General features: G+C 45.6%; 1 protein-coding gene across 1 annotated transcript in view; it reads left to right on the top strand.

Annotated features, from left to right (window-relative positions):
• IQGAP1 (IQ motif containing GTPase activating protein 1) overlaps positions 1-17218 on the top strand; it is a 103290-nt gene that overhangs the window by 79170 nt on the left and 6902 nt on the right. Inside the window, exons 24-36 of the mRNA XM_086711628.1 lie at positions 693-848; positions 1073-1236; positions 2201-2425; positions 5706-5846; positions 5937-6021; positions 7115-7347; positions 7954-8086; positions 9109-9211; positions 9946-10081; positions 10488-10575; positions 13019-13231; positions 14191-14357; positions 15874-15996. Of these exons, the coding sequence (XP_086567754.1) occupies positions 693-848; positions 1073-1236; positions 2201-2425; positions 5706-5846; positions 5937-6021; positions 7115-7347; positions 7954-8086; positions 9109-9211; positions 9946-10081; positions 10488-10575; positions 13019-13231; positions 14191-14357; positions 15874-15996 (1967 nt within the window). The remainder of the gene's footprint in view (positions 1-692; positions 849-1072; positions 1237-2200; positions 2426-5705; positions 5847-5936; positions 6022-7114; positions 7348-7953; positions 8087-9108; positions 9212-9945; positions 10082-10487; positions 10576-13018; positions 13232-14190; positions 14358-15873; positions 15997-17218) is intronic.

The raw sequence follows: 17218 nt of genomic DNA, 5'->3' as shown, positions 1-17218 counted from the left end.
CCTTCAAAATTAAAAATAAACAGGGGCGCCTGGGTGGCGCAGTCGGTTAAGCGTCCGACTTCAGCCAGGTCACGATCTCGCGGTCCATGAGTTCGAGCCCCGCGTCGGGCTCTGGGCTGATGGCTCAGAGCCTGGAGCCTGTTTCCGATTCTGTGTCTCCCTCTCTCTCTGCCCCTCCCCCGTTCATGCTCTGTCTCTCTCTGTCCCAAAAATAAATAAAAACGTTGAAAAAAAAAATTAAAAATAAACATAAAAAAAAAAAAATTCCCAGATGTTGGGTTTCCTGAGCCAGTGGATATTTTTATGGCTCAGGTTCTTTTCTTTTCTTTCCTTTTCTTTTCTTTTCTCTCTTCTCTTCTCTTCTCTTCTCTTCTCTTCTCTTCTCTTCTCTTCTCTTCTCTTCTCTTCTCTTCTCTTCTCTTCTCTTCTCTTAATATTTTAAGTAATCTCCACACCCAACATGGGGCTTGAACTCATGGTCCCAAGAACAAGAGTCGCAGACTGAGCCTTCCAGGTGCCCCTATGGTGTAGGTTAATAGGGAGGTGGAGGTAGGAGTAGATTGGTGTGATGAAAGCAGGGTACGGTGTCGTGATTCTAAAATAGTTGATGGCATCTGCCAATGCATCAGACCTTCCTGCAAGTGTTTTGGGGGCTTTAGTTTTTTGATTTACATGTATGTTTTTGTTTACAGGATGTGGTTTCCCACAGTAAAAAACTTACTAAAAAAAATAAAGAACAGTTATCTGATATGATGATGCTAAATAAACAGAAAGGAGGTCTCAAGGCTTTGAGCAAGGAGAAGAGAGAGAAACTGGAAGCTTATCAACATCTGTTTTATTTATTACAGGTGAGTGGTTCCTGGAGTTGGTATTGTAGGCTTTGGCTTACTTTCCCACAAGAAAACCTTAGCCATAAATCTCAGAGTATTTCTCATTTCTACTGAGGGGTGAGCAAAAGGCTGTCTTCTTTGTTCCTTATGCACACTCTAAACCTTTAAGTTTAAAAGAACATGAATATTTGTGTCAGCCTTTATATTATCTAGAGATTACTTATCTCTTGGTTTTATTTCAGACCAACCCCACCTATTTGGCGAAGCTGATCTTTCAGATGCCCCAGAATAAGTCCACCAAGTTCATGGACTCTGTAATCTTCACCCTGTACAACTATGCGTCCAACCAGCGAGAGGAGTACCTGCTCTTACGGCTCTTTAAGACAGCCCTCCAGGAGGAGATCAAGTATGAACAGACTGCTGCTGGGCATGGAACCCTGTCCCACTGCCATCCACACTCATACTTTGGGATTCAGGCCTCCCCGTACCTTTGCTTTGAACTCAGTTAACATTATGATCTGTGTGAAATACTCCAGAGAAGCTCCCCCCGACTCCCCCTTTTTTTTAAAGTTTATTTTGAGAAAGAAAGAGTGTGAGCAGAAGGGCAAAGAGAGAGAGGGAGAGAGGATCCCAAGCAGGCTCCGCGCTGTCAGCACAGAGCCTGATGTAGAGTTTCAACTCACAAACCATGAGATCATGACCTGAATGACCGAAACCAAGAGTAAGAGGCAGATGCTTAACCAACAGAGCCACCCAGGCGCCTCGAGAAGGTTCTACTTTTTAAGTCACTAATATAAAGTGTTGCTGCTTTGAGGAAGTGGTAGAATAAGAGATTTGCTAAAGCGATTTTAGGAAGATTCTATATTAAAAAAATTTTTTTTAATGTTTATTTTTGAGAAAGAGAGAGAGAGAAACAGTGCAAGTGGGGAAGGGGCAGATGGAGAGGGAGACACAGAATCCCACGTAGGCTCCAGGCTCTGAGTTGTCAGCATGGAGCCCAACGTGGGGCTCAATCCCATGAACCATGAGATCATGACCTGAGCCGAAGTTGGATGCTCAACCGACTGAGCCACCTGGGCACCCCGGATGATTTTATATTAAGATATGATTTTTTAAAAGCTGATCCGAACATGATTTCACATTTTTATCTAAAAAAGTACCCATTCATGTTCCCATGATTGAGTTTGCAAGCAGCAGGCTGTCCTGGGTTTAGGTCAGTGTCAGTAAATGTTTCTAGAGAAAGAGCACATACCTCTTTCCTTCCAACTATTTCTTTTTCTAGGAGATGGGGTCTCTAAGTAGGAACTCGATCTTTACATTGATAAAGTCTGTGATTATTTTAAAATGAATTTGTATTTGATGTTTTATAGGTCAAAAGTAGATCAGATTCAGGAGATCGTGACAGGAAATCCTACAGTTATTAAGATGGTTGTGAGTTTCAACAGAGGTGCCCGGGGCCAGAACGCTCTACGACAGATCTTGGCCCCTGTTGTGAAGGAGATTATGGATGACAAATCTCTCAACATCAAAACTGACCCTGTGGATATATACAAATCTTGGGTTAATCAGATGGAGTCTCAGACAGGAGAGGCAAGGTATGGTAACCATAACACCTTTTTCTTTTGTTTCCATTATTTTGTTTTTTTAAGCAGCTAACTTTTGATTTATAAACTGATAATTATTCAAGTAGTTTTTCCCTAGAAACTTCTTAAAATGTTGACCTTATAATTGATTCACTTATTTGGCAAATATTTACTGAGTGCTTGCTATGTGCCAGGCACTGTGTTAGACATACACACAATAATGGATGAAACAGGCAAGCTCTCTGCCCTCTGTTCATTGTTATTGTGTGGGAGAGACAGGTACATAGAAATGAAATCACAAATTGAGAGTTTTACATTACATTCAACTATAATGGAGGGTACAGGACAGAGCTAACTTGGGTAGAGTGGTTGGGGAAAGCCTCTCTGAGAAGGTGAAATTTCACTTAGCTCAGGCCTAAAGGTTAAGATCATGTCAGTCTTGCCGAGAGCTGGCTGCAGAGTATTCACGTCTGAACGCTCTGAGGTGGAAGGAGCTTGAGGGTCTGGGACTAGAGATGCAGTCAGATGGGACGCCTTATCTGAGGGAGATCAGTGGGTCTGGTTAAAGTGGGGAGCTTGGCGTGGGGCTGCCTTGGAGTACTGGGAGTGGGCTGGACTAGCTATGTCAACGCAACTCAGGGGACTTCTCTGCTGGGGCAGTAGTTTGACCACCAACAGCAATGCCTCCAAAGAAAGGTGTGCCAGTAGAATGTGGGTAATGCTGGAAAAGTACAGTTCAGAGAGGCAGCATGTTTCTGGTTTTATCTGGTTTGGGTGAGCAGTTTGGTCCAGGGTGCTTCTTCCTGGTGGTCGTGGAGTCAGGTTAGATCGTGTGCAAAGATCTCTGGAGCTTAGGAGTGGCTGTCTGTATCCTCGCTATCGGGAGTGTGGTCTGTGGACCAGAAACCGGAAAGCACCTATGGCTCTGTCTCAGCACACTGTTTAGTTCAGCCGGTGTTGTTCCTAGCCAGACTTCCTCAGTGAGAGGAGCAGTGTGTCGATTATATCCTGGCCCAGGCTCCTTCCCTTCTTGGACTGATTTGTACACTGGCACCAGCTCGCACTTTGAATGGTGCTGCTCGGTATGCCACTACTTTCCGGGGACCTGACCCCCAGGCAGAGAGGAAGGTGCGCTCTGGATAGAGAACTGAACGCTTTGCTGACTCCGAGAAAGGGCTTATCCCCTATTGGGATCATTTGGCACCTGATCTGTGTCTCAGTACTGTGCCAGTCTGTCACCAGGAGGCAAGTTATTGCTGGGTGTGATGAAAAGTCCATTTGTGTTTGGCCCTGTGCACCTGAGGCTCAAATCTTGGAGTGTGGTTGGCCGACCATAGGACTGGACTGGGAAGCTTTGCCTGCCGCTCGGGCCACCCCTAGAGGACAGGCCACCCCTAGAGGACAGCCCCGTGGACACTGGCTTGGGGGTACTGAGCTACCCCTTCTCACAGTGCAGGAGGCAGTCCATTTCAGGTCAGAGCTCCACGAGGCATGTCTGAGGGTTTTTCCCTTGTGAGTACCTGGGAGAAACTGGTGTCTTATTTTGTTTTTCCAAAAATGGAAATTGATTTCAACATACTTTTGTGCTGCTGCTAACTGGGGGGTATAAAGGTGCAGTGGGAGCCCGTCCTGTCTGCAGGTCTCATGGATCCTTGAGCTTCGGCCAAACATGTAGCAGGCTGGGACCTTGCCCCTCTTGGGAGTGTTCGCCTTTGAAATCTCAGAAATTTAATATTCTCTTCTCTACCCACACTCATTGTGTTGAGCACCTTTATTCCGTTTGCTCATTACTACGTTTTATAAATGTCATCTGCACATAAAGTTACAAATTTTACTGATATAAAAGATGTATAGAACATATAATTTACAAATAATAAAACCTACGATACTCATACAAATTCCACATAGCCAGTTGTTTCAAACACAATGTTTTTTATTGATTTTTGCTCAATTCTTTTGTTGGTAGTCTATTTATATTTGTAATTCAGCCACAATTTGACAAATGGTGTTGTATCCCTATATGCTTGTATCTGTTTGTTATTGCTCCTGTGACAAATTCCTACAAACTTAGTGGCTTAAAATGACAGAAATGTATTCATTCCCTAGTGGTTCTGGAGACCAGAAATCCAAAATCCATATCTGTGGGCTGAAAGGGTGTCGGCAGGGGTGTGCTCCCCCGGCCGCTCTGGTGGGAAATCCGTTTCCTGTCTCTTCAGTTTCCAGTGGCTGTTGCCATCCTTGACTTGTGGCCGGACGGATCGCTGTGGTCTACCCCTGCGGTCACGTGGCCTGCTCTTCTGTGTGTACCAAGTCTGCCCCTGCCTCTCTCTTGTTAGGACGCTTGGGATTGGATATAGACCACCCATATAATCCAGGGCTATCATTACTACCCTTTGACCTCACTGACGGCACCGGGACCTTGACTCCCACATTTCATTCTTTTGTCTTTCAGCCCCTCCTGTCCTTCCCACTTAAGCCTAGCACGCCTATCTTCCTGCCGCTTTGTTCGGACTCGGTGCCCTCCCCTGAGGGATCTTGTCGGCTCCTCAGGCTCCAGTTCCTATATGTAACTGTCACTTCCTTCACCAGTACCTAGGACGTCACCAGGTGCCACTGGTTGTGTCTCCCTAGTATCTCTCATATCTGTTCCCTTGGTCTGCACTGCTGCCTCCTTGCTCATGACCTCATGATTTCTTGATCGGGCTGTGGCACTAACCCATCTCTTTCATCAGTGGCTGTCCATCTTTAATTCATTCTTCACCGTGGGTCAGAGAAATCTTCCTCAAATTCAGATCGCCTGTCTTTCAATGGCCCTCGGTGACTTCTAGGAAAGTGCAGACCTCTTAGTGTTACGTATATTATGTACAGCGCCCTCCACAACCTGGACTCTCTTCACCTGCTCACTTCTCCTTCTCTTCCTTTGCTTTGCATTTGATCTTCTTTCCTGGAAGACAAGTTTTTCTCCCGTTTTCCTGAGTTCAGGTGTCCCTTCCTGTTGTTGTGTGTCTCCCACCAAACTAAGAGACTCGGGAAGCTGTCGTGTCTCATACCCTTTTTTTTTTTTTTTTTTTTTTTTTTTACCCTAAGGGCATATCATAGTGCATGGCACATAGTTCTAGACACTCAGTTCACGGCTAGGACCTGGGTTCAAATTCTGGCCCCACTATTTATCAGCTCTATGAGCATGAGCAGCTTCACCTGATCTCTCTGGGTCTGTGAAAGACACAGTCCTGCCTCAGGCTGTTCCTGGCTGTTGGTCTAACGCATTTGGGGATGGTTTTTGCTTTCCTAGCAAACTACCCTATGATGTGACCCCCGAGCAGGCTTTGGCTCACGAAGAGGTCAAGACACGGCTAGACAACTCCATCAGGAACATGCGGGCGGTGACGGACAAGTTCCTCTCAGCCATCATTAGCTCTGTGGACAAAATCCCGTGAGTGCCATCAGTTCTGACCCACATAGGTCCTGTGTTACTGCCCTTCTGCTCCCCAGCTGCTCTCATTAAGTTTTGTCCATCCCACAGTTACGGCATGCGCTTCATTGCCAAGGTGCTGAAGGACTCGTTACATGAGAAGTTCCCAGATGCCGGTGAGGATGAGCTGCTGAAGGTAAGAATCTGAACGCTGGCACCGTCCTTGCCCGTTCAGGAGTCCTTTGAGGTAAAAGTTAGAAAACGAGGCCCAACCTTAGACCTTCAGGAAGTGCGCGAGCATAGTTTCTGGCAATAGCTCGCCATCGGTTGTGAGCTCTTGAAAGTAATTGTAAATAGTAAATGATACCTCTCTCAGTACCTGTAGAGTTGCTTTATTGTTTGGCACATAGACCTCAAACAAGTAGACAAGGTGGATTTTCCTGTCTTCACATCAATTTCTCCAAGTCCTGTCTTTTCGCTGAAGAGTTGCTCCCTCTGCTGGTAGCTGGGTGAATGGCAGCAAGCACCATGGTTTCTGCTAAGGCTGTTACTGATAACTCTTTCTTACTTGGCTGTGCTCCTCCTTCCCCACCTCCCCCCACCTTAATCTGAATGCTTTTTTCTTCTCTCTCCTAGTTCTGTGCTTTCCTACAGTGAGGCCTCGATTCTAGACTTTCTATTCAGGTGAATTAAAATTTTTTTTTCTTTGAATGAAACTCCAGGGGAAGTGCTGTGACTGTCCTTGAATCCTTCTGTGGAGGAGATGTGTGTTGAATGACTTTAATTTCAGAGGCATGAACTTGTCCACCATTGAAGTCTGCAGCATGAGGCTGATGGGGTTGGGCAGACTGCACTGTGCTCACTGGGTCGTTAGCTACGTCTGTCAGTTTCTCTGAACGAAAGCCCGTCTACGTGAAAATAAGCAGTAGTGCACGTGGGTGACAGCAACCTGTTTGCTGCCATGATATGTGAACAAAGGATATCCTAAATCCCTTAGCAATAGACTTTAAGTCTGTCGTTTTTACCTTCTGAGTCTGCTCTTTCGTTGTAGTGATTGTCAACTCTGTCCTTATTTTCTTTTTCTCTGCATCCAACCAAGGGATGTTCGGTTGTTTTAGGTTCAGACCTTGAAAGAAAGTGTGTGTGCGTGCATGCGTGTGTGTGTGTGCATGGTGTTTATTTTTCCTTACAGGACTGCCTTTTCTGGTTTTCTTTGCTAGCAAAGTCATTTGTGCCTTACTGGGTGGAGTGGTTTTTAACAGCCGTCTTTCTTCTTCGTCTGTTCCCAGATTATTGGTAACTTGCTTTACTATCGATACATGAATCCAGCCATTGTTGCTCCTGATGCCTTTGACATCATTGACCTGTCGGCAGGAGGCCAGCTTACCACAGATCAACGCCGGAACCTTGGCTCCATTGCAAAGATGCTCCAGCACGCGGCGTCCAATAAGATGTTTCTGGGAGATAATGCTCACTTAAGCATCATTAATGAGTATCTCTCCCAGTCCTACCAGAAATTCAGGTAGGGAGAAAGGAACAGGGTACTTGAAAGGTCCCGTGGGCATGTTTCTCTCTGTGAGTGTCCGGACAAGATTAAATACCAGAACTTAGCTTCCCTGGGACTCTGCCATATCGAGGGATACATGTTTGATGTGCTCGGAGCCCTTGGAGGTGATGAAGAGGGTTTTGAGCCGTTAAAATGTATTCCGCTGACATAGACTGCACTTAACATAAAAGCAGTAAATCCTCATTTGGCATGGGTTACTTTGCACGCAGAGAAGAATCGGAGAGTGCCTTTAATATTTATAAGTTAAACAGCCAGTTGTGAGTTCAGGGCATCGTCTCAGAGATAAAGCTGGTTTGCCTCACAGCTTGGGTGTTTTCAAACTGCTTTAAATTATGGTTGAGCGGTTCTTGTGGGTGGAATTAAATTGGGTGGAGGGAGAAGTTGTTAAAACCACCCGCCCCAAGGCTGTGAAGCGGAGTGGATGTGTGCAAGCTTCTCTACAGTCCTCGGCCTTGACTGGCTTCTCTTTGAACTCGTCGTTGTAAAGGTTTGTGGGATGTCCTCTCGCCAGCTTCTCACGTATGCGTCACTCGGGGGTCTGCCTCTCGCGTTTATTTTCAGACGGTTTTTCCAAACTGCTTGTGATGTCCCAGAGCTTCAGGATAAGTTTAATGTGGATGAATATTCTGATTTAGTCACCGTCACCAAACCAGTGATCTACATTTCCATTGGTGAAATCATCAACACCCACACTGTAAGTATTTTTTCTTTAATTACTTAATTTTATCGCTCTGTCCTTAATTTTAATCGTCTTCCCTAGATGCTGCTTACCATCTCTGGAGAGCCAGATAACTCACCTTCCTTTGATCTTACTGACTTCACATCTTCCTTGTTTCTCTTTTCTTTGCATACTAACTGTATCTACTGAGTGTCTCAAAGTGGCCCCAGGCCCCCTGCGTCAGAGTCATCTGGGCTGATGGTCACAAATGGAGTTCCTGGTCCCCACCGCAGGCCTGCTGAAGCAGTCCCCACGGGTGGGCTCCAGAGTCTCCATTGTGAGCGCCGATCTAGGGACTTGATAAAAAACTGTGTTCACTGTTCCTTTGGTTTATCCTGGCCCTCTGTGTTATTTTTCTAACATCTAAAATACCCACTTTTTCCTCTGCGTCCCTTAGGTGCTCCTTTTATTCCCCCCAGATTTTTATAATTCATTCCTTTCCCCATTGAGGGTATATAGAACAGGAAATGAGAAAATACATAAAATGTAAAGGAAATTTCAGGTGATATCCCTGGGGCATCCCCGAGGGTGATAGCGTCTTGAAGGCTTTGCTTGAGTGTCTGTGAGATGATGACAACATTGATCTGATGCACTTTTCTCTGAATTAAGAGATACTGTCTGCTGGACACATTAAGAGTGTGAATGGGAGTCACTTGCACTGGCTGTACGGTACATTGATGCCTTTGGATATTAAAGTCGATGGGGTTTGTTACTCTCTTCCTGTGCAGGGTACATTTAAGTCCCTTCTATCCACAAGGTTAAGAGAGTGCCAGTATTTCCTTTCCATTCATTATCCATAAGTCATTCAGCAGAGGCCCGTGTGATGCTTTATATGTTATAGTTTACTTGGGTTAGTTTGCTGAGGATTGGCCTGTCAGTTCTTTGAATGTGGGAGCTTTGTTATCTGACCCCTTCTGTGTTGTTTGGCATTGTTGGTGAGGCTGAGGGCTGAGGGGCTGATGTTGTAAATGGACTTGATTCCTGGGTATTCCACACAGCTCCTGTTAGACCATCAGGACGCCATTGCTCCAGAGCACAACGACCCGATCCACGAGCTGCTGGATGACCTGGGCGAGGTGCCCACCATCGAGTCCCTGATAGGTAAAGCTCTGACCTAACTGCCCAGAAGGTGACAGGGAGGGTGACAGAGGGGTGCTGCAATTGCCACCTCGTCCGTTTCTGTACTGTTCCTGCTCCGAATGTACATTCAGGAAGAAAACACATATGATCGATCCCTGTCTTTGAGGAACTGAAGTCTAGTGGAAGAGAGAATTTTAAATGTATATATTATACACATAATCCTATAATTATAAGTCCTATAAAGGAAATGAGCAGAATATTTTGAGAGGGAATTACCATATTATAATTACTGAAATGAGGGGTGCCTGGGTGGCTCAGTCGGTTAAGCCTCTGACTTTGGCTCAGGTCATGATCTCGCGGTTTGCGGGTTCAGGCCCCACATCGGGCCCTGTGCTGACGGCTCAGAGCCTGGAGGCTCCTTCGGATTCTGTGTCTCCCTCTCTCTGCCCCTCCCCCCTCACTCTCTGTCTCTCTCTCCTTCAAAAATAAATAAACATCAAAAAAAAATTTTTTTTTAAATAATAATTACTGAAACGATTTGTCAAATATTTTTGAAATTATTTTATTAGGGATCCTTTGCTTTTATTTGGCATACATTTCCTTTTATTTTTCAAAGGTATCCTTGCCACAGTGTACGTGTTGGCTTATTCAAGTATCTTCTTAGACCCGCATTCTCTTTTCTTTGTATTCATGTCTCCTCTCCACTATCTCCTCCTTTGTTATACTGATCCTCTCTACTCCCCCCAAAACCACAGGAGAGAGCGCTGGCAATTTAAATGACCCCAATAAGGAGGTGCTGGCCAAGACAGAAGTGTCTCTTACGCTGACCAACAAGTTTGATGTGCCTGGGGATGAGAATGCAGAAATGGACGCTCGGACTATCCTGCTGAAGTGAGTACTGGAAGTGGGAAGAATGAGGTAAATATAGTGCGGTGATCCCTTGACCTTGCCCTTGCCCTGGTGAACATGTCCGCTTGCTCATACCGGAAACCATCGTCTTGGCCTTTTAAGCCTGTCGTAATTCTGGTCACTTTATCTATTATACATGGCACAGGACTTACCTGCCTCATTTCCTCAGTAGTAAGACGCTGAAGTGAAATTTATACCTTCAAAATCCTGGCCCTGGTACCCACGCCATCATTGTCACGTAGATAAGCCTGAGGCCTCGGGTGCCTTGTGTTCACGGCGGCCCAGTGGGACCTGTCTGAGGTGGTGTGTGTGCTGCTGCTGCTCAGGGCCGTTGGAGAGGAAGTAGGACATTTGGTGACGTTTCATCCCTTCCCCCGTCTCCTTTCAGCACGAAACGTTTAATTGTGGACGTCATCCGGTTCCAGCCAGGCGAGACCTTGACTGAAATCCTAGAAACCCCAGCCACCACCGAACAGGTAAAACTTAGGGGTTTCACATATGACGACAAGGCACACACATGCTCCCGTGACGGGTGCGTGCCAGGGTTGAGGAGGGGGGGAGCCAGGGGCTGGCAACGCGGGGCTGGACTGGAGGGCCGTGGTGGTGTGGGCCTGCTCAGAAAGTCGTTGGCTCCTAAACTGGCACGCAGATGCTCTGAGGGCATAAGGCTCGTGGCATGTATGTGTGGCCTTGTGTGTGGCTTTGTGTTTTAATTTAACTGAGGCTGAGTCAGTGAGTCTGCCTAGTAATCAAGTGAATATTACATCCTTAGAATTTTGTTAAGTGCCTTAGTAGATAAAGTACAGAATGTGGTTCTTAAACTCAGTGAACTCATGATCTACTTGGGGAAATGTGGTGTATATACCTGAAATAATTAGAAAACTATTAAAAATTGACTGTGCTGTTGGCTATAAAAATGGCAGAAATTGAGGAAAGTGGCCAGTGAGGAGCAAGCCGTGAGGAAGAAGTGGAACTGGAGCCACACTTGGGAGGCGTGGATAGGATCTGGGTGTGCACGTAAGAGAAGAGGCATCTTGGGCCAGGGAGTCCACACAAACAGAGGCACGACGTGACCTGATGGACAGGATGGGACCAGACCGACTTATCTAGAATGCAGGTGTGGGTGAGGGTGAGTGGTGAGGAGTAAGACATGAGAACAAACTGTGTAGAGCCCGTGTTTGTCACTGGAGAGACACGGAGTAGAGAGCTTTTGTCACTCTGGGACCATTTGATACTGATCACTTAAGCAGTGCTAGCCAAGCAAACAGGACTTGAGTAATCTAGGTCCGGGATGGACTCCCAGGCCCACGTGGTTGGGGGGGGGTTGGGGTGGGGGCGGATGGCTCGGCATCGGGAGGGGATGATGGGGCACTTCGTGTTTAAGACCCCTCTTTTGTGTTTGTAAGATGCGACAAGTCAAGCCATTTGTTTCAAATTTTGAGCATATGAATTCTTTTTTAAACGACAGTTTACTCAGAAGCCCAAATATAAAGTAGGAAAAATTGGAGCTACTCAGCACCAGGAATAGGGCTGGGGCTCTGGGTTCCTGCGGGAATCCCTTAAAGCTGCACGTAGGACTGTTTGAAAACCATTGTTTTTAATGAAGTCTCAGCTTTTTGATGCTGTGATTGATTACTGACTAGCTGTGTGTGAGGGGCAATAAAGAATCCTAACCAACACCTGCACCTTGTTTAACCTGGAAGGAAGTTTCAAGTAGGGAAGGTGGAACCAGCCTTCAATGAGAGCCTACTGGTAGTTTGGTGGTTTCACCTGGGTTCTTTCATTTACTCCTCCCACTGTCCCTGTGAGGTCAGTCTTTTCATCCTTATCTTACAGAAGAGGCTAAGACCCTTGAGGTCACATAACTTGTCCAAGATTGTCTGCTTGTGGTGGCGGAACCAGTTTGGATCAGGTTCTTTCTGACGCCAGGGTTTATGTTCTTCACGTTGTGTGATGCGGGGTGGTCTTGACGTTAGCAAAAAAGGGCATACCCGGAGAGGGGATCGCTCCAGTTTGGGAGGAATTACAAGCCATTCCAAATGTGAGCATCCTGGCACAAACAGTTCAAAATGCAGCACCAGAACCTTAGCCACAAAGATGTGGGATCCGTAGCATAGGGACGATCACTCAAGTATTGAAAATGAACAGTCACAGAGAAACTACCAGGGGTCACTTAGAGGTACCAAACTTGTGCCCGGGGCAAGGAGAGAACGTGGAGGGTACAAGCAAGGTGATAGCTAAGAAAAGGCACTGGATTCGGAGGAGGGGTGGCGAATTGGCCATGAGGGCAGAGCTGTAGAGCCACACTGCAAGGAGCTAGAGAAGGAGGGAGACACCAAAAGAATGGGCCAGCGGTGTGAGCCATGTCAGGCAGGGACGTAATGGGCAAACGCTGAATGTCAACTGGGAAAGAAGAATCATCGGAAGGACTGCTCCAGATACTGGCATTCGTAGCATGCTTGAAAGCGAAAGGAAGCCTTCAGCATGATCCAGCCTGGACAAGGTGGCAAAAAGAGTCGGCAAGAATTTACCAAACGCTGGTGTTGCATGGGTGTGTTTTTAACATTCACCAATGAATGAAGCTGTGTTTCAAGTCAAATTCAATGGCTCCCATGTCTCAAAATGTGATAGGAAAAAAACGAGGGATCTTGTAGCCACTTGGAGCCCAATCTCCTAACCATATGTGAGAATCCAGGGAAGAAGGGCTACGAGACTGTGTGACTTCATCGACGCGATCTCTTCTAGGTGTGCTCTGTGCAGGTTCTCTGTCAGTTGTCAGAGGACAAGTTTGTTCCCTCCGTTTCCAGAATGGAGTTTCAGGGCTATGTAAATTCAGGTGTGGATATGCTGTATAAATTCAGGTTTGGGATTAGGGTGGTAAACATACCAGCAACTTCTTTTTCTTCTCTGTATCTGTAGGAAGCAGAACATCAGAGGGCCATGCAGAGACGCGCTATTCGTGATGCCAAGACTCCTGACAAGATGAAAAAGTCACAGTTTGTAAAGGAAGACAGCAACCTCACTCTTCAGGAGAAGAAGGAGAAGATCCAGTCAGGTTTGAAGAAGCTAACAGAGCTTGGGACGGTGGACCCGAAGAACAGATATCAGGAGCTGATCAACGACATTGCCAGGGTACTGCTTGTGGAGGCAGTGATGGGCTGGCGGTGGACAAAGCTGTGTCGGGAGCTTGTGAAGAGACAGCAGGTGTTCAGATGACAATATGCCTTCAGGGCACAGGCAGATTAGTGTCCTCTCCACTGGGGAATTGGTTCTGAGTTTCCCAACATGAGGACCTTGCTGCCCTTTGATGATTTACTCCATGGCCTAAATCAAAAGGGAGAAGGCCCTAACTAGAGCTGCCTGTGTGTTAATTTGTCTTTGGCCTTAAAGAATTCCTCCAGATCTTTTTAATGATTACTATGAAATATAAATTCACATCACGTTGGTCATGCAATTCTTGATTTGTGTGAATCTTCACAAGTAAGGGGCTCTGGTGTAGCCTGAGAGCGTAGGTGTTTGCTGCTGGTAGAAATACCATGCACATCGGGGAGCTTGATCATTGACACGGTAAAATTATCTTTTCTTCCCTCTCATGCCAACATACTTAAGAGGTTTAAGTCAGCTTCACAGGTAAATTCTAAGAATGTGGAAGTCTGTAAAAGTAACACATCTCCCAGGCGCCTGGGTGGCTCATTCGGTAAAGTGTCCAACTCTTGATTTCACCTCAGGTCATGATCTCGCAGTTCGTGAGTTCGAGCCTCGCATTGGGCTCTGTGCTAACAGTGAGGAGTCTGGTTAGGATTTTCTCTTTTCCTCTCGCTCTCTGCCCCTCCCCTGCTCATACACACATGGACATTCTCTCCCTCTCTCTCTCAAAATAAACTTAAAAAAAAAAAAAGTAACACGTTTCCATACCTCTAGGTACGGGAGAAAAAAATTGACGGGATCTGAATTTCTTTACTAATTTTTGAACTTCAGTTGTTTCCTGTTAAAGCGTGGTCATGCAAAGTGGGGTTAAGCACTAGTGTGTATGACTCAAGAAGAATACGATACTGATCATTATTGTCCTAACTTTAACAACTGTGTCTTAGGATATTCGGAACCAGCGGAGGTATCGACAGAGGAGGAAGGCCGAGCTGGTGAAATTACAGCAAACATACGCTGCCCTGAACTCGAAGGCCACTTTCTATGGAGAGCAGGTGGATTACTACAAAAGCTATATCAAAACCTGCTTGGATAACTTGGCCAGCAAGGGCAAGTGAGTATGTTTTGTAAAGAATCAACGTCAGTGGGGAAGGAAGGAGAGGCAGCTCGAGTGACCTTGGAGGTTTTTACTTTAAAACACGCTGGGTCTATTTATTGCTCTCATTCTTTTATCTTGTTTCTAATTGTTGGCATGATTTCCTAGATCCATTTGTTGTTGTGTGATGTAAATAAATAACGTAGGGGGTATTTCAAGGATGCTTACTTCTAAGCATCCCTTGTTCCAAAATATCTTCGTGGCCCTAGAAATGAAAGAATCATGGAAGGAGTTTAGTTACTGCTCCCCAAACCTGCATGTGCCTTCAGATCACTCAAGGAATATGATGGACATTTCGATCCTCTGGTCTCTCTCTACACCTCTTGGGGACAGGATCCCAGACCCCAGCTTTTTTCCCAGCTGCCAGGGAGAATCTGATGCAGCCTTCCTGGCGCGGCCACAGCCAGATCATGCCCATTTTATAGGCAGGGAAACTGAGAACCCAGAGGCGTGAGGTGGTAGTTGCAGGCTCTATCTGTAGGGTTGGTTTACTTTGTACTTCTCACTCTTCAGTGTAAGAATTTTCAAACCTGAGAAAGGTTGAGTGAACAGAACAGTAAACACACACCCTTCACCCAGATTGACCTGTTTTTAACATTTTGCCACACCAGCCCCCCTTCTCTGGCTTGCTTACTCTTCTCCCTGCCCTCTGGCTGTCTCTTTCTTTCCCTCCCTGGAAGACCGAGGTGAGGCAGGGCTGATGTGCTGGGGTGAAAATCAGACCCACCTGACCCAGCTTGCAAAGCTGGCTCTTGTGACCTTTGGACATGTCCCCATCGTTCTTCAAGCACTTACTGACTTTCTATTGTACGGTCGTAATTTCTAATCGTGTTGTCGTTCCTTCCATAGCAGTTACTCCCTTTTATGCCGGTACCAGCGTTCCTGCCCATTCCTTGAGACCCTTCCTTCGGGAGTCCCAAATCCCTGGTTCTCATATAGATCTCTCTTCGTCCCTCACTTACTTTTGAAAATCGCTTTTATCTTGATTGTCCCGATCAAGAAAAGGTCTTAAGGTCTATTTCTCTCTCCTTGTTCCCACTCCTCTGTATTTGCTACACTGGTTTAAAGTCTTTATAAAATTACTTATTCTGAGATATGTTTATTTTTTCCCTGCACAGCTGAGGGCCTTACAGGGACTCCTTTGGGGTTCAGTACAGTTCCTTTCGGCTAGCGTTAGAGTGCTTCACACTTGTATGTACTGAGGTGTTGAGAGGAACCTAGACAGATGACACGGCCTGTCAAATTTACGTGGGTTTTCAAATACAGTTAAATTAAAGGCCAAAGCAATTTAGTGATGTTTCCACTGTTTTGCAAAAATATTACTCAGGCTAATCCTAACACTTACTGGCCATTTTAGAATCCGTATGTTACTTAGGCTAGTGTAGGGGAAGTCTGTTTTCTGGCCTCCATTCCATGAATTACCAACAGACTTGTAGTTACTGAGAGAAAGTGACGTGATGTGATTTTTTTGCAGGGTCTCCAAGAAGCCTGGGGAAATGAAAGGAAAGAAGAGTAAAAAGATTTCTCTGAAATACACAGCAGCCAGACTGCATGAAAAAGGAGTCCTTCTGGAAATTGAGGACCTGCAAGTGAACCAGTGAGTATTTTTTACTCTGTTCTGTATCTTGATTTTGTCTCTACATTGATCACATCTGATTCCCTTTATTTCTGGATGGTTGTTTTCATATCTTCTATTTCCTTATATATCTATTTGGGTGCAGCATTCCCAATGCTCAGAGTTAATTTGTCTGTCAGAGAAGGGAAAGTGTTACTTCTCCTTTGTTGTGGAATATTTGCCCCAAGCCATGTTTGCACGTACTTATGTTAGCCCCATCTTAATTTTTTTGCTCTTTACCTTTTTTCTTTTCTTTTTCTTTTAAATGTTTACTTACTCATTTTGGGAAGGGGGATCCCCAAGCAGGCTCCGCACCGTCAGCACAGAGCCCGACGTGGGGCTGAATCCCATGAACTGTGAGATCACGCCCCGAGCCAAAATCAAGAACCCGATGCTTAACCAACAGTCCCCCAGACACCCCAATTTTTCCTCTTTAAAGCAGGAAAACATTTTGTATTTCTCCTGTGTCTAAACCAAGAATAAATAAGAACAAGAAGAGGAGTTTACTTTATTCCACCTGAGGCTAGGAATCAGGGCCTTCCCCTCATTCTCCTTCCTGGGAAGGGCCAGCTCGCTTTGTACAAGGTTCCTGGATCTGGCCTGGCTGTCATTAGCAGGCATTTATGGAGTACCTGTTCAGTCAGCCCTGTGACCGTACATAGCTGAGCTTTCTGATTTTGTTTACACAAAACAGTTTGTGTAAACACAAAACAGTTTGTGTAAACACAAAACAACTTTGTTTAAAAAGAAAAATTTTTCTGATCCTAAGGTAATATGTATTCATTATTGAACTTCGGAAATTGCTAAAGCATAAAGAAAAAGAAAAAAAGCATTTATCATTTCACAAGCCAAAGATAGCCACTGAAGTAATTAGTGTATGTTCTGTGCCTCTGTTCACAGCAGATTATCTAACTTCCCACTTATTTATCTACCTATTATTTTTTTTTTTTTTTCAACGTTTTTTATTTATTTTTGGGACAGAGAGAGACAGAGCATGAACGGGGGAGGGGCAGAGAGAGAGGGAGACACAGAATCGGAAACAGGCTCCAGGCTCTGAGCCATCAGCCCAGAGCCCGACGCGGGGCTCGAACTCACGGACCGCGAGATCGTGACCTGGCTGAAGTCGGACGCTTAACCGACTGCGCCACCCAGGCGCCCCTCTACCTATTATTTTTTTAACATATGTTGTGAAAATAGTCACATA

The sequence above is a fragment of the Puma concolor genome, chromosome B3, assembly GCF_028749965.1.
Source record: "Puma concolor isolate L17-30 chromosome B3, mPumCon1.1.hap2, whole genome shotgun sequence".
Lineage (NCBI taxonomy): Eukaryota > Metazoa > Chordata > Mammalia > Carnivora > Felidae > Puma > Puma concolor.
Note: the sequence above shows the minus strand (reverse complement) of the source record. Positions and strands in the feature narration are given on the sequence as shown.